A 23,880-nucleotide genomic window follows, 5' to 3' on the forward strand; every position below is an offset into this window, starting at 1 on the left:
TCCTTCTGTATTGGTAAAGGTGTGTGGCTTCACCATTTGGGAAGGGCGTAGCCCTTCCTCAGCCTCTAAGGCAGTAGCTTGGCAGCTGTATGCTCCGTTCTGTGCAGTGAGAAGGTGCCAGAGAGCTGAGAGGTGCCAGAGAGGTGGTCCTGTGCTTCCATGTCCTTTGATGCTTCTGGCCTAGGCACATTGCATGTGAAGCACGAGGGCTCAGCTGCCTCAGTATTAATCATCATATTTCTCCTCAGTGGGGTCCTCCCACAAGGAACATCCACAGAGTTTTATTCCAAATCTCCCTGTAGAAGCAATCACTGCATCATTTTTCCCCTCTTATTTTATTTTACTCTTTTCCCACCCGCAGTGGATTTCGGTGTGAGCGCTCAGCTGGACAGGACAGTTGGCAGGAGAAACACTTTCATTGGAACTCCTTACTGGATGGCTCCAGAAGTTATTGCCTGTGATGAAAATCCAGATGCTACGTATGATTACAGAGTAAGAGAATCCTGTTCACAGAAAAAAACAAAAAAACCCCACCACACAAAAGCCATACACTTGCAGTATGGACGTGCAGGAATGGTGGCAGGTTTTGAAACGTAAGCTTTGCAGGAGTAATACTTCTTTGTGTAGGTACATTCTTAATAGAGGATTATTGGACTTCAGTGTGCTGTAAATGCTCAGAGGAGGTGCTCAAAAAAGAGTTTCACTGGAAATGCTCATGTTCTCAATTTGTGTAATGATTGTACTTTAAATTGTGTTAGACTATGTCCCAGTTCTGGTGGTAACCCAGAACAATGCATTCTAGGTGTTGCCTTAAATAGAACCACCGTCTGGAGAGTCAGTTAAGTACACAAGGTACTTATCAGGTACCTATTCTTGATTTCAGGATACATACATGAGTTGATAAAAATTTGTCCATCACAACATTTCTCAACAAAGTTTGTTACATAGGTTGCTGCAAACCAAAGATTTAATTACCTCAAAACCGTAATTGGCTTGGTGGTGTTTGGATTACCCGTAAGAATATTATGTATGTGTATTTAAAGTTAAATTTCTTTAGTGAAAACGTACTGGGATCTTCAAAATTCTTCTCAGCCTACTTTAATGAAAGCACAAAAAAAGAAAAAATGTGAAAATGCTTTTGCAGTTGTTCCAACTCTGAACCAAGAAGAGCAACAAAGATATCAGAAAGCTTGTGATTAAGGCCTTACAGTGAATTTTAGAGCTGAATATCAATTATATCAACTGGCTGAGATTGATAGTGGTGTTGGTTGTCAGTAATTTGTGTATGTCTAAATCTGTTTAAAAAACACAGATTATTTGAAGTGGTGTTTTTGTACCTTTTTAGTAAGATTGATCAAAATGATCTGTTTTTGTTGTTTCAATTGCTTTTTACATCCACCAGCTCATTGCACTAAAGATAATGCTTTATATCTTTGCCCATAGAGTTATTAGGAAGGAAGGATGGCTATTAATGATCTAATAAAGGAGAAAAACTCTCTGCAATATTTGTTAATGCAGTAGTGATGTGAAAAATAACTCCTCCTGCCTTTGAAAACACCTTTTTATTGTTCCTGATGGAGCCTATAGGGCTCTATCCCTAAAAAAATTTTGTAAGATCATGAGGCTGTGCAGTTTAGCTTAAATAGCTGGGCTGGACCAAGAGGAAAGATTGTCTTTCTGGGTCTGAAAACGCAATCATTAGATATTCCTCTCTGCTTGTAGTACAAGAACAACTTATTTGCTCATTTGTTTTGACTATTTTTTTTTAATCGCTATTATGACCAGAAATGAAGACTGCTTTCCTCACGAAGAGTCCTCTGTTAGCAGCCTCCTCTAGAGTTTTACCCCTTAAGCTGCAGCAATCTATGGAGTTGGTTCCTCACCAGGATTCTCCCAGCTCTTGCCCATTTTTGGCCTTCCTGGCTCTCACTCAGGCTCTCCTTAGTCAGGGGTGATGGCCAGAGGTGGTACCTTTAAAGGCTCCCACTGAAGGACTCTTGTTCCTTCATGTTTCAAGTGTTTGCTTTCACTGCAAGTGTGTCCCACAGAGGCTTCTTGCAGTTTTAGCAATGATGGCTGTTCCCCTGGAAAAAGCTATTACTTGATTGTTTGGACTAGAAAAAGTTCATGACTGGGTGTATTTCCTTAATTTGTATTTGTTTGTTCAATTGCTGGTGTAGACACTGAAAAAGATGTACCAGCTTTGTGTTTTCTTAACCTGTAGTCTTTCATTTTCTCCATCTTTTTTTTTGTGGAACAGGTATGGTGTTTTCTGTGAATCTACTATAGGGAAATCATAGAATACCAAGTTGGAAGGGACCTTAAGGATCATCTAGTCCACCCTTCCTTGGCAAAAGCACGACCTAGACAGGATGGCTCAGCACCCTGTCCAGTTGAATCGTAAAGTGTTGGGAAATTCATTACTTCCCTGGGGAGACTATTCCAATGGCTGATTCTTCTCATGGTGAAAAACTTTCCTCTTGCGTCCAAGCTGAGTCTCCCCAGGAGTAACTTGTGCCCATTACCCCTTATCTTTTCCATGTGACTCCTTGTAAAAAGGGAGGCTCCATCTTCTTGGTAGCTGCCCTTTAAATACTGGAACATAGTGATAAGGTCTCCCCTAAGCTTTCTTTTCTCAAGGCTGAACAAACCAAATTCTCTCAGCCTTTCTTCATGTGGCAGCTTCCCAGTCCTTTGGTCAGCTTTGTGGCCCTTCTCTGGACTCTGTCCACCCTGTACACATCTATTTTGTACAGCAGGGGCCAAAACTGCACACACTATTCCACGTGTGGCCTGACGAGTGCTGAGTAGAGTGGGATAGTGACTTCTCTGTCTCTGATGATGATGCTCTTATTGATGCAACCTAGCGTGCTCTTTCTTTGTCACCACAGCACATCGTTCACTCATATTGACCTTGTTGTCCACCAGGACCCCCAGGTCATTTTCCACAGAGCTGCTTCCCAGACAGGTAGATCTCAGCCTGTGCTGCACTCCTAGATTGTGATTTCCCAGGAGCAAGGCTTTACCCTTGTCCTTGTTCAAGTTCATAAGGTTCTTGCTAGCCCACTCTTCCAGCCTATCCAGGTCATCCTGTAGGGTGGCTCTCCCTTCCGTGGTGTCCACTTCCCCACTCAGTTTGGTGTCATTGGCAGACTTCATCAGGTACCCCTGATCCCATCGTGCAGAGCATTTATGAAGATATTAAACAGCGTTGGTCCCAGTATCGATCCGGAGGGTTTCCCACCCCCCACACAAACTGCTTGTCTAGGCCATAATACATTAGTTTCTCTGGGAGGGGGCTGTGGGGAACTGTATCAAAAGCCTTGAGAAGTCTAGGTAGACAATGTCCACCCCTCACCCCACTGAACAGGTTACTTTCTCACAGAAGGCAGTCAGGTTTGTCAGGCACGATTTGCCCTTGGTGACTCATGCTGGCTCTTCCCAGTCTCGTGCTTCGTTTGACTTGTGATAGCCCCCAGGAGGATTCATTCCATACCTTTCTCAGGGATTGAAGTAAGACTAATGGTCCTGTAATATCCTGGATCCTCGTTTAAGCCCTTCTTGTAGGTGGGGGTGATGTTAGCCTTCTTCCAGTCTTCTGGGACATCCCCCAGTCTCCACAACTTCATAGAGATGATGGAGAGCAGCCTTTCAACAACGTTGGCCAGCTTTCCTAACGCCCTCAGGTGGATAGTTTCTGGGCCCATCGATTTGTAGGGGTCAAGCTCCTGTAATAGTTCACATACCAACTCTTCCTTCACTGATGGTGGGTCTGTGTTTGCATCAAACTGGATTTTTGTTTCCAAGGCCTGAGGCCCAACAGAACTGGTAAAGAAGGAGGTGAAGAAAGCATTGAGAACTGCATTTTCAGCCTTGTTGCTGAATGAATTCATCTCTCCTGTGTAAGAGCAGGCCAGTATTTTCCTTCTGTTCCTACTTGTTGTTTGTGTGCCTGAAGAACCCTTTCTTGTAGTTTTTGACATCTCTGACCAATTTCAATTTGAGATAGACATCTGCTTTTCTGACTGCATCTCTGCACACCCTGGCAATGCCCTGAGTCAGTCCTTTATAAACAAGGGAATATGGAGAATTCTGTTGTTTCACAGACTTAGATTTCAGGCAAATGTAATTTTCATTGCAATAATGTCAAGGTATTTTTGTACATTATTAGAGAGGGTTGTTTGGATACTCTGTATGAATATGAATGTGCATTTCTGCATAGAGCTGTATATATGTATTAGATGAAAAGTAGAATTTTATGATACTGTTACAAGAAAAAAGTAACTTATTTAAATAGCTATGGTGTTTGGTTTCAGGCTCACCTACAGGGCCTCTGTAAGTAGTACTCTCTTACTCTCAGAATGGGTAAATCCACCTACTAACATATGGTCTGTCTCTTTTTCTGCAGAGTGACCTTTGGTCCTGTGGCATTACAGCCATAGAGATGGCAGAAGGAGCTCCCCGTAAGTGATACGTGTCCTTCTCCAGTGGGCTGGTTGAGACTGAAACGTATACTTGGGGGATGCTGGCTGTAATCTAAGCCTAGTTTTGAGGTTTCTGAAAGTATCCTCGAGTTATTTCTGTTCTCTTTGGTTTTGTCTGCCCTATAAATATCAAATCCCATAAATAGCAATGCTTTTGATAAAGATAGGTCTGTGTTTGAGCACTACAGTGCAGACTGCAGTGATTTCATTTCTATAGCAGGAATATTTGGAAGCTAATCGAGTGTCAGGCTTCCTTCCTATGAGTAGTATATTGTGTTGTGGAGTTGTGTCTAATTTGTATATGGCCTGGCCTGGGATGCTGAAACCTCAGCTGGGGAGAGGGGCCATGGGGCCTCAACAAAATCGACCTTAATGAAAAAAGCATCTGTAGCAATTATTTCTGTGTCAGCTTCCTGTGGGTCTGGGTAACGCTAACTTTGCTTCTCCTTTGGTTTCCACTTGTTGATGGGTGTGTTCATCTTCCTTGGCAGTGACATAACTTCAACTGTAAATCTGTCTTCAACACAAAGTATTGAACTTACTGCTCCCTGCTTGACAATATTTACCAGTTGATATGGGTATTTTTAAGAGAGAAATCTGGAAACCAAAAACGCACAGCTTTTTATGCTTAGTTTTCCCTCAGATAGTTATTCTTTCTGAATATCAAGGCAGACAGCAGACATGTGCAAGGAGGACATGAGGATTTAAAAAGAAAAAAAAAAAAGTAGGCATGGTATTTTGGCTTCTACTGGTAATTTTCATGTAAGTCCTTACTGAACTAGCAAATATACTTACCCCCACCCCCAGCTGGAGCTCTTACCCTCAGCCCCACTGGAGCTCGGTATTTAAAAAGTAGCACTTTAAGGTGCCTAAGAGTGAGTTAAATTTTTTTTACATGTAAACAACCACACCACAGCCCAACTTCAAACCTCTGTCTTTTGGAATAATCGTGCTGAAATAAATTGATTATTTCCTAGCTAAAAAAAAATGGTCATTTAATTTTTGCTGCTGCCCGATTTTTTTAATTGTTGTAGTTAAAGTAAAAATTATAAATCAAATCACAACACTCTTGTTTTGATACACGTTTTAGGAGGTCTGATGGTTTGGGTTGTATTTCTTTTCCTTCCTAATTGCACGTTTACATGAATGCCCATGTGAGAGCTCTCCCAGGACACATTAGCCAGTGCTGTATTAACAGCGTTTGAGCTTCCACTTGACCTCCTTTTTGCCATACCTTTTTTTTTCAGTGCATTGGGTGGTTTTCAATTAAAAGCTGTGTCTGTGAGTTTTGTAACCATGGAATTGGACAATAATATTTTTTCTTTCCAAACTGAAGCAGAGCTTGGCCACTTTTTGTGTAAAAGCACAAGAGGGGCATTTGAGAAGTAAGCAAAAATCCAATGTAAATGCTGAGCAGCCCTTGTCTTGGTCTGTCCTCTGGCATGTGGGCTCTGCCTCCTCTTCCTCCAGCAGCAGCTGAGGAGACCATCTCTAAGCTTGGTGGTCTGATGGGATCCACCAGTCACCCCAGGGGGCTTCTCTGCCAAGGTTGTGGCCCCTTATTTCTGAATCCAGAACCTTCTTCCCATCAGCCTGTTTCATCTGAATTCCTGCAGTGTGGAAAACGTCACCTCTTCCTGCAGTGACCAGTCAGGCTGGGACTGATGGTGCAAGAGGTCAAGCATAGCAGGATGGTAAAATGGGATGATTTGATTCTAGTGACCTTTCTTGGGCAGCCTCTCTCCCTGCTTCTTTGTTTTCCTTGTGTTGGCTCCACCATGGTGCTTTGCTATGGAACAGGAGGAGAGGCTGTCTGGCAGAGATCCTGAACTCCCACGAAGTGTCTGCTGAAACCAGTGGGACTTTTTTATGATAAAAGTCATGGGGTTTGCATTTATGTTCTTCAGGGAATTCTTTTTTTTGTTTGTTTTTTTGATACAGACCCTCCCATGCTTCAAAACTGTCAGGTCTTGGGATAAAGAAAATCTCCAAGTCTGGAGAGTAAAAATGAAGTGTCCTCTATAATGGGAGAGAAGGGCAGGTGGAAGGAAGTTTGTACCAAACTGTAACTGTGTCATTCTTCCCTTCTGCCACCATCACCTCCCAATATTTTATTGGCCAGAATGTAAATTAGATGGAGGAGGGCCACGCACAGGTTATCCCATCAGGGATAATCCTGAAGGTTTATCTGTGCCTTGATCTCTTTCTCTTTTTGGGAATGCTTTTGACAGTTTGAGCTGTGGAATTGTTATCATTTCGGGCCACTTCTATTTAGCTGTGTTGCTGTCATGTGTGGTCAGGATGGGGGAATGGTTGTGGAAGCTGAAGCTGTGGTATTGTCAGAAAGCAGCTAAGCCAGCATCTGTGTGTTTCTGTTTGGTTTTGTTTTCTTTCCTTCAGCACTTTGTGACATGCATCCCATGAGGGCACTCTTTCTGATACCCAGGAACCCTCCCCCACGGTTAAAATCCAAGAAATGGTACGTATTAGTTATGTCTTCTTTGTAGCCCTTTTTGTAACATGATGTTTTCTTGTGTCTCATCACGTGCTGCTTTGTTACCACTTCCACAGAACTGTAAAGCAATTGAAGTTAGCAAAAGTTACTCAGTTGTTACCTTGTGTGCTACTGAATCAAAGTGTGAAATAAAAGTGGGTGTTGTTTATTTAGTTCCGTTTGTCCCAGAGAAATTTAATCTCCAACTGCATGAAAATAAAAAATAAGCTTTTTTTTCTTGACAGAGCAGCATCTGTATTGAGGTGACAAACGGATCCATATTTTAGAAACCGAACTCCCGCAGCACTCTTAATATGCAGTGTGTTCTCTCAGATGTATCATAACACAGAAACAGAGCGGTACTACAGCGGTCTAGCTGCTGAGGAGCTATTAAAACTAATGAAGGCTTTTACTATAATTATTGTAAATGATTGGAATTGAGGGTGTGCTTCTCGCCAGCTGAGAAGAATCCATTAGTATTGGAGGATTTCCTCCCAGTTACTGGTTACAGTTGACACATGTGAAGTGAAAACACTCTCTAAAAAGAGGTTTCATATAGATTGAATGTGATCACAGGATGCTGTGATCCTGTCAAAATAATGAAGTGATTTGACTGCCTATTCAATATCAGCATAATATAAACTTGGCTTGCTTGCTTGACTTGGTCTCTGCCTAGACTGACTTATTTATGCACTTGTACTGTCAAGACATCCCTCTTCCTCTCTGATACTTGCCTTCCACATGCGTTAAGGGAATAGAGGTGCATACGCAGTATTTGCATAAGCCTTTCATTAACCTTTTTATTTAGAATAATAACACTTCAGGCGTGAGGAGAAAAAAAGTAGAACCACAACAATGAAGGTTTTTAACTAAGTTTTGTGACTTCCATCTTAGCTAACTCCCACACCCTGTCACTTCATGTGGTGTGCAGTTTGGTCCATGCCCTTAAATTGTGTCGGTCAGAATCTGACCCCAAAAGCCTGTGTTGAACAGACAACACTGTTCAACACCCACCTGTTGTTCTGTGGGGAGTTTTTGTGTGTGGTTCTTCAGGTAGAAAATGAACTAATCCCCAATTCCTGCAGAGCTGTGTGAGGGAGCTGTGTGTGCGTGCAGCAGCAGCGCGGTGCTGCCTGTGGCAGGGGGATGTTGGCCGCGCTTCTTGCGGCTTTCGGTGCGGCTCTTCTGAAGCAGTCGTGCCCTTAGATAGCATGGGCAGGTGGAGACACACCAGAGCTGCCCTGCCCGTGCTCCAGGCAAGCTGGATGCTGCCCAGCTCTGGTCCAGAAGTAGCAGAGCTGGGTTTGCATGATTTACCTTCACTAAATAGATCCTGCCTTTCAGGGCAGTTACGCCTGTGGAAGAGGGCACATTACCGTGAGGCTGTGCCTAAGCACTGCAGGGATGTTGGCATTGCCCTGTGTCCATCCAGCCCAGTGCTCAGCTGGAGCATACTCAGCTCTGTTTAGGAGACACACTTGCAGACAGCATTCGTACCATCCTCTGGGACATGATGCTCTTTGAGGAAAGGAATTAGAATTTGAGGAAGAACAGAAAAAATTAGCCGAGTTTAACCTGTCTTCTTGTTTTGTTTTGTTTTTTCCCTTCCTGCTCTCTCAGGTCAAAAAAGTTTTTCAGCTTTATAGAAGGTTGTCTAGTGAAGAATTACATGCAGCGACCTTCTACAGAACAGCTCTTGAAACACCCCTTTATACGTGACCAACCAAATGAAAGGCAAGTCCGAATCCAGCTTAAGGACCATATAGACAGGACGAGGAAGAAGAGAGGAGAGAAAGGTATGCAGCTTGTTAAAAATAAAGTATTGCAGCTTGTTAAAATACATGGTTTTGTCCCACTTTGCATTCTAAATCCCCACACCTAGAAAATCTCCAAAAAACCCAAACCCTTGAAAGGCTTCTTTTTAATTTATATTTTGACTGTTGAGTTTTGTTCTGTCCTCTGCAGTGAAAGTATCAATTTCCAGTGTCTTATTTACAGACAAGTTAAATTTACTCACTTCCAGGTCACTGCCTCTTCCATATAAGCATTAAACAGTATTTAGGAGGCTATTGGCGTATATGCCTTTCCTTTTTTTGGTGTGTGGTAGATTTATTCCTGGAATGGTGCCATCAATCAAATTCACAGGAAATAACCCATCACGAGAGCTATGAAGCAAATGTCTTGGGCTGCCTGTTCTCTTTATTCAGGTGGTGCCTAAGTTCTCCAGGTGTCTTGTCTTACATGCAAGATCTGGTGCTGTTCAGGGAATTTGCTGAAACCCTGCTGCAAAGCACTGTGCTGCTTTACAGGTGTGGGAAGATGGGCTTGTATATGTAGAAGGAGTTCTAGGGTTTGGAAAAGATCTTCTCATTGAAGGGGATAGGAGCCGGTTCACTAAGGCACTACTGCAACTTCCCACTCTCCTAAAATAAAAAATAAGCTCTATCTGGGCCTTTTTTTTCTTTCCTGTTAGATGAGACTGAGTATGAATATAGTGGAAGTGAGGAAGAAGAGGAGGAAGTGCCTGAACAAGAAGGAGAGCCAAGGTAATAATTGCTTTTGGGAGGGCTCTGGGCAGTCCATGCCAAGTAAGTCTAAAGGTCTGTGACTAAGTCAGGAGCACGCTAAATTTCTGTCTCTAATTAAGTGCATGCACAAGCCACACAAACCACCCAAAGGATTTGAAAACCTATTCTGTGACTGCTAAAGTTTTTAAAGCTCCCCTTCATATGGCTTAGAGCCAGGGAGCTCTGGATGGAGGGAGATTTATGGCAAATATGATTAGGCCGGGGCTCCACAATGTCAGAGTAGGTCCTTACTTTACTTGACCTGATTTCACGCCTTCCACCGAGCTCGTGTGTGTGACATGCATCCAGTGTCTTCGCTCCGAAAGAAAGGAGTTAAAAATTTAACATCATGCTATATTTTATTAATGTCCCCCTGCTTTGGAAAAGGTATTTAATGGCCCATCAGGCTTTGTCGTACAGGAGGCTCTAACTTCCTCTTGTTGCAGTTCCATTGTCAATGTGCCTGGAGAATCAACCCTCCGACGTGATTTCCTGAGACTGCAGCAGGAGAATAAGGAACGGTCCGAGGCCCTTCGGAGACAGCAGCTGCTGCAGGAGCAGCAGCTCCGGGAGCAGGAGGAGTACAAGAGGCAGCTGCTGGCAGAGAGGCAGAAGCGCATTGAGCAGCAGAAGGAGCAGAGGAGGCGGCTGGAAGAGGTAGAGACAGGAGGATAGAGCTCAGGGGGCAGAAGCCCCTCTTCTGTTTGTGTTTCCCGTTCTCACGCCCATTTAAAAAGAGTTCCCTGTAGCCCCAGCACATCTCAAGAAAGAAAACAACATGTGCAAATCCACTGACAAATGTAGAGCAAAGCACTTTAGATCCACGTCTAGCTACTTGAATATAAGCTGTCTTCCAAAGCCTTTGAATATCCAGCAGCTCCTATGGAGGCAACAGGAGCCAAGGCTGCTTTGTTTGAAGGTATCTGGGGGGAAGCTCTGTCTTGGTCTCTGTTCCAAAGGAGAGGGAACATGTCTAGACTTAATTGTTAACTGTAAAGAAGGGGAGACATTAATTATTCCCAGTTGAATTTGTTTTTTTAAAGTGAGCAGTGCTGCCTCAAGATAACTTTTTTTGGGGTCTGTGACATGCTTCATATTTCCCGTTAAAGGTTTCTCAAAGATCTGTGTTTGGCACTCATTTATTGTAGGCAGAATAAAAGCCACCTAGGTTAATAAATTAATGTTAAATTTAATTATAATTTATAATTCCACAAAAACTAAAAATGTGTAAGTCAAACTTTTGTGGTATGGTAAGTACACAGTTGCTTTGTCATACTTTTCATATATTGTAGTTTAACCCCAGTGGGCAACAAAATCCCACCCAGCTGCTCCCCCTCAGTGGGGTGTAGGAGAGATAGAGAAAAATAAAAGTGAGAAAACTTGTGGACTGAGATAAAGACAGCTTAATAGGTAAAGCAAAAGCTGCATATAGGAGCAAAGCAGAAGAAGGAATTCATTCATCACTTCCCATCAGTGGGCAGCTGTTCAGCCATCTCCAGGAGAGCCAGGCTCTATCACATGTAACGGCTCCTTGGGAAGGCAAAACACCCTCACTCCCAACAGCCCCCCTGCCTTCTTCTCCCCTTCTTTCCCCCCCAGCTTTTTTTGCTGAGCATGATGTTGCATGGTGTGGGACTTTGCTTTGGTCAGCTGGGGGTCAGCTCTGCCTACCATGTCCCCTCCCAACTCCTTGTGCATCCCCAGCCTGCTCGCTGGTGGGTGGTGTGAGAAGCAGAAAAGGCCTCGGGACTGCCTAAGCACTGCGCAGCAATAGTAAAACCAGCCCTGCATTATCAGCACTGTTGTCAAAGCCAAAACATAGCCCCATGCTAGCTACTATGAAGAAAATGATCCCAACCAAAACGAGCACAACCTCCTAAGATCTTGTGTGCATCTGTATGTATATGTATGGAATATGCAGTTTGACCTTCAGAGGTAGGAGGATTTCAAAACATTTCTTCAGGCCAGAGCTGGGTAAGACACAGCTGAAGTGAAACCAATCCTCTGGCTCCTCAGGAAGTGCAGGGTCAAATTCTAGTCGTCCTTAAACGACCTTTTGCTCGAGTCAAGTCTCTGTTTCAACTGTTCATTTAGCAATGATGGAAAAACTACACCCAGTCTGGTTTTCCAAATCCTGTTAATGTTTAACAAGGACGCAACCAGGACCAAATGTTGATTTGCATCTCATGACGTGTTTACATAACAAATAATGCAAAGTTCCAAAGAGCTTTCCAGGTCACATTATGCTCCTTATCCCTCTTTTTCAATGTGTGAGTGAGTTTAGTGCTGCTATAAGGAGGGATTGGTAGCAAAGACACAGCAGCACTTGAAGGCAGGAGGAGGGATAAAGGGGGAGGCAAATAAACTCCATTGCTCTTCAGTTTCTTCCCCACCCTTCTGAGATTGCCAAGATAAACATCATAGCACTTCCAACCATTTTTAGACTCTGACTCTGTAGCAATTTTGTGGGGGGAACAAATAATAAAAAGAAGCTAGGAAAATATGAAAATAAAGTACTTTTGATATTGTCAAAGGTGGGCAAAAGCTGAGATACTGCTTAGCCTCGGAAATATTTCTTAGTATGGGAATCAAGGATTTCATTTAAATGCCCTTTTAATCTCTAAGGTTCTGCAGACAGTATTTTTTTTGACAAGGAAGGGGATTACGATTAAATTATCTAGGTCATTTAAGTTTAGTAATCAGTGCAACTCTTAAAGTCTGGAGTTTCTCTTTACAGTAAAGGAAATGCTGCTGCTGTGGAAATAAAGCAATGCACATTTTTTTTTGCTGCACAGGGTTGAACTTTTGGGAGATGTTGCAGAAATCATAATTTAATGAGCAATTAAAAAGAAGAGGCAGCTACCTGAAAGTTAGTTTAATCAGTCCTGCTTTTTAAAATACAAACCAGAATTCCATAGAACAACTTCTACAACCACAAGATGGCATGTAATGTGGGCTGATGGGTTGCTGAATAAGGTTTCACAGTAAAGCATGTAAAGTTTGTAAAATAAAAGCTTTTACCTTTTATTAAGTCTGTAACCTCTTTCTAGTTCCCTTGGAGACATAAATATGAATAAGGAGCTATAAAGGTTTCCTTCTGCAGGTTATGGGTGGACATATTGTTATTAAAATGAATTTTAGAAAAAGACTCACATTTAGCCTTGAAAGAAACCCACTTAGTTTGTTGGCTCTTGTTTTGGAAAAATGTATGATCGCAAGTGATTTTTAACAAAGCAACAGCCAAAACGAGCTCTTTAAGATGGGGGAAGGGTGGTAGGCACATATTTAGATAAACATCAGTGTTGTGACACAATTGAAGGCCAGAATATTGAAGTGTTGTCACTTTGTCCTTAACTCACCCCCCTGTTTTGATGAAGCCGGTAAACAACGCCGAGCTCTGTAATGTGAGTTAAGGTTGGGGTCAGGCACCGAGTCTTGGGGCTGAGAGTTTTACCAGGCCTTCCTTTCCTGTGATTTTGGCTTGTGTAGAGTAACCGTATGTTTGGATATACCCGTTTAACATTCTTTGGGAAGAATTTTATGCATTAGATAATCTCCCTGGACAAGTTGCTCTTACTTCCCCCACCTTCTCTCTGTCTCTCTCTCCCCGCTCCCTCCTCCTGCTTCCTAAATGAAAGTTGAGGGCTTGTTCTCACAATGCTGGCACAGAGCCTAGACAGTTTTGACCGAGACTGAAACAGGAACGGTGTTCAGGACATCTGCCAAAAACTGTAATTCTCAGCAGTATTAGAGAAAATATTATTTTTTTAAAAGGCATATAGGTGACTTCTAAAACTTGTTGTTGCAGGATCCTTCTAATTTGTGTATTACCAAGGAGATGGAATTGATACGTGGTCAAAGTGCAGAAAATTACATGAAACAATTTAGGAAGGGGATTGATTGATTGTTGTCCCCTGGTCCCCCCTTTAAGAATCGTACAAAGACTAGTTGCATAAATATCAGCTGTATGACATGTAAGTGTTTAGATGCTTAAAACAAGAAATCTGAGCTGTTTCTGGCTGTTATAACATGTGTCTACATTTCTGGTCAGCAACCTGAATACACCAGTGCTCAGTGTGATGGGTGTCAAAAGGCATTTGAATTTGCACTTTGCAAAACTGAGTTTGGTTTGGGAAATCAGAAATAGTTATGGTGGTATCCTATTCTGTGTGGACCTCCACAGTTCAGGATAACTTCATTAAATGGTGTTCTTATCCCTGGTTATGAGAACCTAAGGTGGATGTTTTTGAAGTGGTAGTTTATAGCTCCACTGGCAAGTAGCACAGTCCTGTAGAAGCAGATGTGTGGAGCACAATGATTAAAGTGCTGATGACCCAAAGACTTCACGTGTTTGAAGACAGGAGGAGTTCCTTTGGATTAGCTGAGGTCTAGACTGTGTGCCTGCTTGTGGTTGGAGTGCATCTACCTTTTTAATTTCAGCCAGAAGGAGTGGTTGGCACTCCAAGACATCTTCAAAATATGAAACAAAACTGGGTAAGTGAAGATGATTGGATGATTCATTTCAAAAGAGGACTCCTGATCTGAACCAAGATGCTAATGGAGGTGTACCCGCAGGCGGTTTTTGCCAAGGCTTTGTTTCTTCTGCAGCAGGGGAGGTTATTCATGTCTGCTTAATTTGGATTGCGAGCAGTTTAAATTGGTACCGAGTAAGAAGTTCTACTTCTGGTTTATCTCTAATGTGGGCAAAACAAAAAAGTCTCTTTATTAATCTTTTCAATCCTCTTCCTAAGCTGATACCAGGCTATCTAATTCTTTGTGAACGAGATCATTAATATATATATTTATCCACCTTCATCTGGATATCAGATTAATAATATTTTATTAATATAAAATCAGACTATCTAGTTTTATCTTCAACGTTTCACTGTGTGAATGAGGCCCTGAATTCATTGATGTGCACCAGCTGCATGTGTAGTTGCATTGCCCCCTCCTGGTAAATCGTGCTCTGCTGCATGGTCTTCCAGTGTGGAGATGTCAGGTTCCATTATGAGATGATCATTAATGCACACTGAAACTGGACAAGGAGACAGAGTATTGACACTCTGTTTTCCATATGGCTGTTCTGTTATCAGCACAGTAAATGCCAATCTTTTGAAATACAGTATTTTGAGACAGTGTGTGCTCTGTCAAAATTCTGGTTTGGTATCCCTGAAATTTCTTTGCAGAGTTTCTAACCTTACATTCTGGTTAACAGCTCCTTGAAAATAAGCTTTTCATCTGACATGTACAAGAAGGTTGTTTATACTACATCAATCGACAGAAGATCTGGATGTGTGTCCATAATTTCAGTGAATCCAGATCTATACCTGTTGTCTATTGGGCAACAGTGTTTTACATTAGGCCTTTTTTGTAGTGCATGATAGAATTTCAATATCTAACAGTCAGACTTACTAAATTCCCAAGTTTTACAAAAAGAACTGACATGGGTTTTAACTGATGGTTTTCCATGTCCCCCTCCCCTCCTTTGGGCAGACCTAAGCAACGTGGTGGCCAGGACTTTGGTGTGTCCTCATGGGAGAGTTGCTGGAGGCGGTCAGGAAGGCAACCTTGTGCCAGCAGAAGGATGATAGGAAGTTAGCTGAAGGGCTGCTTCTGAAGCCTGATTGGGTCAGTGACGTCTTGCCACCAACCACCTTTGCCATTGCTTTGACAAGATGTAGACTAGGACCCAAGAGATGCTTTTAACTGGAGGTTTCCTTTCCCTGAGCTTCTTAAAAGTAAATTCTGCTTTGTTAGTGGCCAGTAGTTTGATGCTCAGGTTTTCAAAGGCCACGTGCAAAGGCAGTGAAACCTTTCCCTGGTGGCTAGGGCTGGGAATGAGTGGATCGTGTGGGGTGTTTGTGAGGGCTCCTGCAGTGTCGGGTGCCTCCATCTCCCCCGGCTGGCGAGGGGCTGGGGCAGTGTGGGATGGGAAGGCAGAAGTGATGCCAAGAAACTCCATCTCTCTGTGCACTTTGGCATGTGCACAATAGCACATTTGTGCTTTGGAGATTTGACTTAAATGTGCACTGGTGGCAGAGGATCTTTTATTTTTCCTTCTTCTGCTGAGTAATAAATATTACTGCTGAGCTAGCAGTCTGACTCAAGGTTTTCTTAAAAGCCTCGTTTTTTAACAAATTATTTTTATTTCATGATGCCACAGGGAATCCGCTCTCATAGTCAATTTGTACCTTATTTTTCTCATATTAAGCTCAGTTATGTATAATTATTGCTGAATACTTCTGCATTGATTCAAGAAGCAGTGAATTTGTTTCATCCAAAAGACCTCATCTCTGCCCATCTTCCTTGTAGTGAGAATGATGCCATCCCAAGATCTGCAAGATAGCCACTTAACAATGTCAACAGAATATTGTTAGACAGACAGGCTTCATATGTTTTAGAAGTGCTTGAGTTGATAAATGTACATATTAACCAGTCAGCAGTGTGCTGTCTCTTGCATCCTCAGGGCAGCAGAATTACTGTACTTCACATCTTAGTTTTCTTAAACAAAGAGCCTGTCAGACTTGATTAGCCAAGGAGCACCTGAATCTATTGACTTAAATATAGAAATTGTTTGACACAGATGCGTATATTCAGAAATAAAAGTGCCTACTTAATCCTTTTAGAGTGCTTAAGAAATGAAGGAGACAAAGCAGTGAAACCTATGAAATGCACTGCATGCTGTAGCTGCCTTGCAGCACTTGGGCTATTTTTATATCTGCATTCACTGAAGAGAGCTCGCTTAAGCAAGAGAGAAAAGGCTGGTAGATGGATTTAGTTAGAAGACAAGATGTAAGAGCAAGGAAGCTGTGTTTCTGGGAGGATACAGAAAATGTGGGGGACAGAAGAGCTTATGTCTTGTGGCACAGGAAGGTGGTAGTTTTTCCAGGTTGGTGTCACAGGCTATGAAGGCATCATAGTTACAAAGTACCCACTCTGTATTTGAACAGTGGTCTTCAAGAAAGTTGCATCTCTCGCAAAACTGAAGCTAGTTAAAAAGAATCAGAAAGCAGCCTGTTTTATGTAAACATTGCTAATTATTTGCTGTCATTTTTTCACCCCAGTGTTTCTTCTCCACTGTCATATTGGTGTCAATTCCAGAAGATGGAGAAGGCCATTGAGCTTTCAGTTACTTCACATTCATGCAGGATAATGTGCTGAGCAGAGAAAGTTCATCCTGTTAAGTAACACAGGGAATGTAGATTGGTCTTGGCTTGTTTGGTTGAGCACAGCTATGAAACGCACACCAGTAACTGGATTTGTGAACCCAAATAAAAGCTTAGTCTGAGTGCTCTTGCAAGACTACTTGGAGTGCCTTAAGGCTGGCAGATCTGTGGCCGCTTTACTTCAACAGAAATTGGTGATAATATTATCCTTAACCTAAATGTGAAAAGGAATAACCAGTGTAGATTTTACGTCTGTTCTTGGGGTTAAATTTGAGTGTGCTTTTTTTTGGTTTAAATTTCTTCTATAATTTTTCAGCGTATTACAGAAATCTGTAATGGAAGTAAATGTTGTAGAGAGGTTCCCAGTTGATGGTTAAACAGAAGACAGCTGGGTCTTTTGACACTTAAGCAGTTGTGGGAGGCTGCATGAGACTTCGAGGTAGGTGGAGTAACTGGCTGCTTCTGTAGAAGTGCAGGAAGAGTTGGTCACGACTGCATGGGCATTTAAAATGTCTCCTCTGAAGTCATACGTGGTGCTCTGTAGACATAAATTAGTCAGTTTGTGCTTTCTGGAGCTGTTCTCCAGGTTCTTTCCAGACTCACGCAGACTTATCAACACTGGTTTGGTGTTGGGTCATGTGTGGAAGCTTATCTGTGTAAGTGGAAACGCTTAGCTCAGCCATTTTTCCTCTTTTACATATAGGTGCTTTTGATGTTCTGGGAGGGGCTGAGGTGCTGTTGGTCAGCCTTCCTTCTCTCCTAGGCAAAGTTTTGGGCAATGCGCTGAATTGACGTGGTTGTTGGGCCAACACCACCGAATTCTTAGCAGACCATGAATTGTGTTAAGAGAGAAGCTGCTTACCAAAAGCTCAGGTAGTTGTCATTTGAGTTTTAGCTGTTACAGTGGGCCTGATAATTGCCTTCTGGCAGCGTTTAGATAACATGTTGAAGTCCAGAAAATTGTCACTGTGATTGAGATTTGAGTTCAGCAGTGTTCAAAGGCTGAGATAGCAGAGTGAGCCTCTCTTGAAGAGCAGCAGTGAGCTCCCACACCTCGGTTGTCAGGAGTATGGTACGTGACTTTGTGTGTGTGCATGAAGAAACCAGAGAGAGTAAGTGAGGCAGCTGTTAGGGATAGTTGTGTGCTGGGTACGAGCTAGTTTCCTGGTGGAACACTTGCATAAAATGTTTTGTCACCCAGTTGCAGAGCTTGCCAGTCCTGGTAAATCCCTCTCTTCACAGTAGAAAACAACCCCACCTCTTTCTTTGATAACAACAAAAGTAAAACTTTGTGGTTTCTTTTCACTTTTTGTAGCAACAAAGAAGAGAACGGGAAGCTCGAAGGCAACAAGAGCGTGAGCAAAGGCGGAGAGAACAGGAAGAAAAAAGACGGCTGGAAGAAATGGAGAGGAGGCGTAAGGAAGAGGAAGAGAGGAGAAGAGCAGAGGAGGAAAAGAGGAGGGTAGAAAGGGAGCAGGTGAGTCCATGTTACAGATATATGCCCAATAGGTTTGTTTCTATTAAATTCTAATTTGATTTTTGAAAAATCAGTAAGCCTAAAGCAGCTTAGAGGCAACCTAACGCTGACCCCTTCATCTTTGTTGTCTCCGACAGCAAGCTCACTAACATAGATCACAGGGCTTTATGGAAAATCCTGGCAGCCTCAATATTCCCTCAGAAAAAGACGTCTTCTTGCCATATTCATTCTAAATCCAGCTCGTGCCCCTGGGCTTGGCTAAAACGCATCAGAATTGGCAAAATCATCACTGGGGCTGAAAATCGTTTCTGGGCTTGTCTTGCTGGATCAGTGGTTCTTGCAGGACATGCCCCTGTTCCGAAGGCCTCCCAGAGAAGTGCAGTGCTGTGGTGTGTCAGCTGCTGGCACCCAGAATGGGTCAGAGGCTCGTCATAAACTTAGAATATTTTGAATTGAGATGGAACCTTTGAGCTGCAGAGGGTTTTCCTTCCTAAAATTTAAATGTGTAACCTCCCTCTCTTACTCTATTTAAAACCAGCTTTAATAATGTATGCCAGCTGAGGCAGCAAGTAAATATCTTTAAGTTGTGTCAGTGCGCCCTTAATGCATTGAAAATACAGGTGAGAAACCTTTTAAACTGTGAAATTCAGCTGCCGTATTTATGCATGAAATGTGCATGTTTTAAAATGCTTTAAAAACTCTAATCAGGGTGATAATCAGGGTGATAATTACTGTGCATGTACTGCGAAATACTGATCCCAAATAAAGGGCCAAAACTGCTGTCCTAGAGGCTGACTGTAAATTTTCCATTAACTTCAGGAATGCTGATTTTGGCTCGATATACCTTAATTTTATGTAAAGTCATTGTATTTGAGATCATTGATTATCATGTTACTGGGGAATTTTATTGTGTTTGTACATATTTCAAAGATTTTTGAGTCAAAAGGAGAGAAGACTAATCAATGGGAATAAATATATGGAAAATGTCTAATTACAGCACAGCAGTTTGCTTTTGGGCAGACACCGGGTATTCCCCCAGCTGCTTTTTAAACTATTGAAATGCTGATTACGCACAGTGCCAATAATGACAAATAATTAATTGATGTGGCCAAGCTGTACCACTCTGAATTATTATTTGTTTTTTTAGAAGAAAAGACATGCCCCCTGTTAGACTTTTTGCTAACCCAAACTATGGCTCAGCCTATGTGCATAACAAGGGTATAGTGTATCTCATCAGTCTGTCACTGATTTTCTAGAGCTCCCATCACAGTATCACTGATCCATTAATTTCTTTATGCATACACTGTAAACGTGTGCGTGTGCTTGTGTGTGTGCGCATGCACATGTTACATACTTCCATTAATTGCATGATAGGATGTTACCAGCTTGGGTTTGGTGCTTCAGAGTTTGAGTTCTTCCAGGGGGTCAGGTGAAGCAGCAGCGGGTAAAGCTCTCGGCCTGGCGAGGCTGCAGGCGAGGAGGTGGCGAGGTCAGGGGAGCGAGCGAGTTTGGTCTGATTCCTGTTCCCTGGTGGATGTTGTTTGTGTCATAACCATCACATAATTCAGCAAGGCTGGCAGCGTCTGCGCAGAGAGGCTTCTGGTGAGGGTGGCAGGGGAGACGGCAGGGCAGGTCCCAGCTGCACTCGGCAGAGCTCCTCCAGCTCTGCCTACACTACGCCTGGCTCTAGCTGTTGCTAACAGTTCATCGCACCAGTGCAACAAACTAATGTTTAATACGACTTGCATGTGACTTTGTATTGGCTGTGTTGAGTCAGACTTGCTGTGTTTTAACTTTCCAAAACCTTCAAGTGCATTTTGCTGCTTCTTGAAACCACTTCCAAAATACGTGAACGAGCTCTGGCCCGTGCCGGCAACATTTGCAGGAGTGCAAATTGCAGAACAGAAGGGGCCAAAATCTGATGCTCAGGAGGCAGGGCTTCCTAAATTGTTCTGCAGGCACTAATCCATCCTGAAGTGTGTTTCTTGTTAAAGCTGAACTGGGGAAGTAGCGTGTGGTGTTCCACCCAGGGGGTTCTGATGCATTCCTTTTGAATAAATTTATTGCTGGGTAATTTCTATGTGACAGGAGTATATCAGGCGACAGCTAGAAGAGGAGCAGCGGCACTTGGAAATTCTACAGCAGCAGCTGCTCCAGGAGCAGGCCATGTTACTGGTAAAGCACTGTATCTGTTTTGTTCAGTAGCTATAGGATCCATTTATCCGGCCAGTCCTAGGCTTCCCTCAGTTGGGCACAGCTGCACTGACAGTATGAGAACAAAGGAGCTTGATTAAAAGGCCATTTATGCCAGCGTCGTGGGCTGACAGGCACATATGACAAGTGCTGTATGGTCACACTGCTTTCTGGGCAGTAAGAGGAGGCTTTATGTTAAAGTGGAACAGTTCTGGTGTGGTGGTCGAGTTTCTGAACAGACCTTGGCATTCAGTGAAGAACTAGAGTGCTTATGCTGCAGATCAAAAGCACACATGATATGTAAATCCACCCCAGGATACAATGGCCTAGTGTTGGTCTAATTCGTTGTTTTATGAACTTTACACTGGATTTAGTATAAATAACACTTTTTTTTCTTTAACAAAAATCAGTTTTGACATAACTCTCCAATCATGTCAAGCTTAGCAGTACACTCAACTTTCCCAACACGAGACACGTGCCATATTGGTCTAACTTAACTCTTGGTTACATTTTAACAATGAAATAAACCAAAAAAAAAGAGAAAAGCAGCAGCAACCAGAAAGATGCATTTTTAACGGGATGGATAGGGACAGGTCCACCATGCAGTCCATGTCATGTCTTGAATTCCTGCCACGTTCTCTCAAAGGAATACAGATGGCGAGAGATGGAGGAGCACCGGCAGGCAGAGCGACTCCAGCGCCAGTTGCAGCAGGAGCAAGCCTACCTCCTGTCACTGCAGCATGACCACAGGAGGCAGCAGCAGCAGCAGCAGCAACAGCAGCAGCAGCAGCAGCAGCAAGAAAGAAATAAGCAAAGCTATCACACCCCTGAGCCAAAATCCCACTATGAGCCTGCTGAGAGAGCGCGTGAGGTAAGTCCTGCCTGTGGGCAGGAGTCTGCTACCTGCTTCTCTGCCCCTTCCTTTTGGTGTCATCATGACGGTGGTTCTGCTGCAGTACAGTCAGAGCCCAAAGCATCACTCAGAAGGGACAGAGTATTTTAAAATACTGGCCACTGGTTTCCAAACCTGAGGGCTACTTCTGAGTACTTCTGCAGTCGTTGGGAGTTGAGAGTTTTGAAGTATAACGGGCTATTCTGGTAGGCTGCAGACTGAAGGGACATGGTTTAGGAAGCATCATATCAGAAACTTGATTTCATCTGCACTGCAGACATGTTTTCATAGGAAGCATTGGTGCTGTTGGTAGTCTGTGCCTCTGGCAAGTACCAGTGGTTGGAAATTGGGAGGCAGTTGGAAAGGAGTAATGTATGAGGGATGCTTGCACACAGCACCTCGTTACACATTTAGTGTGTTAACTCATGGTCTTGGAAATTTCCTTGTGAACACAAACCTGAATTTCATTAGTTTCATTTTTGAAGTGTTAAATAATCTCTTCTGAGATCACATCCTGCTCTTATGGAACTCTGTGGTGGTGCCTTCTTGGACTTCAGGCACCCACAAGCCAATCTGGAATCATCAGGGTGCTGTTAATTTCAGAAGTCCCCTGTCTTCACTGGTCCATGGGTAACACTGCTAAGCAACTAATTGCCTCTGATGCATACTTGGCTCTCTTTCAGTGATCTTATTCTGTTTCCCATAAGCACCATACTACCCACAAACCACTAGACTGGGCAAACCAATACCGGTCAGAGCTCTTTATGACATTCATCACCAGCATGTGGGAACTAGGCAGATACATTTTGGAACAAGAACAAAAAGATCCTTGGGACTGTTGACCATGATAAAACAGCTTTCAGTTCACCTTTGTCCAGTAGTGCTTCATTGCCTTTGAACTATTGCTGTCTGGGCTTGGTGAGCACAAACTCATTTTCTTGTGGATGCTTTCTCTTCATAAACCCTGTCTGTGCTATCTCATCCATTCCTCTTGATGGAAAATGTCCCGTTTTCCCTTCAGAGTTGGAAAGGAGAGAAACTCCTGAAGATTCAAAGTGTTACATCCCTGAGCAGAACAGATGACTCGGCTATTTTTCCGTTGCAGTCTTTTTCTTCTGTAGTTGCTCTAGCTAGAAGGAGTAAAGTGAAGGCACAGAAGAATTGTGTTAGCAGTCACATCTTCCCAAAGACTGCTGTGTAATATTCTTTTTAAAAAGTGTGTCTGAGGTATAGCCGTAGCACCTTGGTGCCTGGCAGTGACAGCAGTTAATCTTACAGCAGGCATTAACTCTGTCATTCTTGACGTAAAATAGTGAACTGGAGTGAGTGTTGTGTACTGCTCTCTAGAGAAAGTCTCCGTCTGTGGAGATGATGAGCCAAAGTGGACTGACTTCCCTTCTCTGGCAAACTCTAATGGTGATTGTTTGGGTTTTTTTCCCATTGTAATAGCAATGAGGATATAAGGAAAAGTACTTCTAAGATTGGCTCTGGGAAACAGCAGGGTGCTCAGAGCAAAATGAGGCTTAATATCATTTTCTGGTCCAGACAGTCAGATGACTGGATCAGGGCCTGTTTCTGTCCAGGGATGCACTCGCTATCTCCTTCCTACTTCTTGCCTAGTTTTAAGGACATGTGGCTCATGTACTTCATGTGATTTGTGGAAGAAACCTCCTATCATCTACAGCTACAGACATGAAAGCCTGTTCCTTCAGGCAGAAGGACTTGGGGCTTTTCCTTGTTCTATTCATAACAAGGAGCCTGGCCTGTTTTTTAAACTTTAAAGGGTGGCTCTGTGAAGCTGAACACGGTGATGAAAGTGATTGTATGGTGAAGATGCTTGCTTCCATTATTGTTGTACTTCCCAAGACATGGTGTATTTTGTGTAGACCTGGCAGAAGCTTGTCTGCTTGTTCCCATAGGTAAACTGCTACTGTCCTCAAATTTTGGAAAGCAGAGGCAGGCTGGGTTTGTAAAGCAGCCCAGCTGAGGAGTCCTGGAAACTTGCTTCTGTCTTCTGACGTGGGTATATGATCAGACAGTCTCTCCAGACCACCACTGCAAGGGAACAATTAGGAGTCCACCTCAATACTGGTTTTGTGGTCCAGGCACAAGGATTAAAGCAAATCTTGTGAACAGAAACTCAACAAATGTAATCAAACAAAGCTGCCAGTTGGATCTTTCTTTGACATTTTGATAAAATGCTGGAAGTTTAATCTTCCTCAGAGGCAACTCCCCTGGCAAAAATGCACGTGTTGCCTTGGTTCCAGCAACAGACTGTAGTAGGAAATGGGACCATATTTCCTTTCTGCCTCCCTCCTTCTCTTGCCCTTCACACCTCTTGCTTTGTTTGCAATGGCAAGGCCTTGGAAGATGTGATGTTTCTGTAGGAGGACCTCATTTGATGTTCTTCTGATTTAGTCTTCCCCTTGACAAGCTCTCGAGATCAGTGTATGATCACTTCTACACCTCTCTAAGAACAAGAAACAAGCTGCTGGAGCTGTTCTCTGCAGCCTGTGAGGTGGTGTTGGGACTGTCTGACAAAAGAGAGGATGACCAGGCCTAGAATTTTGTACCTAAAGCCAAAGAGCCTCCAGCATTACCAGGTAG

At 43.1% G+C, this 23,880-nt stretch overlaps 1 protein-coding gene across 1 annotated transcript in view; it reads left to right on the forward strand.

Annotated features, from left to right (window-relative positions):
* Positions 1–361: 361 nt before the first annotated feature.
* MAP4K4 (mitogen-activated protein kinase kinase kinase kinase 4) overlaps positions 362–23,880 on the forward strand; it is a gene marked incomplete at its 5' end in the record, with an annotated part of 54,698 nt that continues 31,179 nt past the window's right edge. The window contains 9 exons of the mRNA XM_008942359.1: positions 362–492; positions 4,409–4,463; positions 6,885–6,963; positions 8,599–8,774; positions 9,452–9,524; positions 9,992–10,202; positions 18,027–18,188; positions 20,277–20,363; positions 21,028–21,252. Coding sequence (XP_008940607.1) covers positions 362–492; positions 4,409–4,463; positions 6,885–6,963; positions 8,599–8,774; positions 9,452–9,524; positions 9,992–10,202; positions 18,027–18,188; positions 20,277–20,363; positions 21,028–21,252 — 1,199 coding nt within the window. The remainder of the gene's footprint in view (positions 493–4,408; positions 4,464–6,884; positions 6,964–8,598; positions 8,775–9,451; positions 9,525–9,991; positions 10,203–18,026; positions 18,189–20,276; positions 20,364–21,027; positions 21,253–23,880) is intronic.

Source organism: Merops nubicus, unplaced genomic scaffold (genome assembly GCF_000691845.1).
Source record: "Merops nubicus isolate BGI_N331 unplaced genomic scaffold, ASM69184v1 scaffold27216, whole genome shotgun sequence".
Classification (NCBI taxonomy): Eukaryota; Metazoa; Chordata; class Aves; order Coraciiformes; family Meropidae; genus Merops; species Merops nubicus.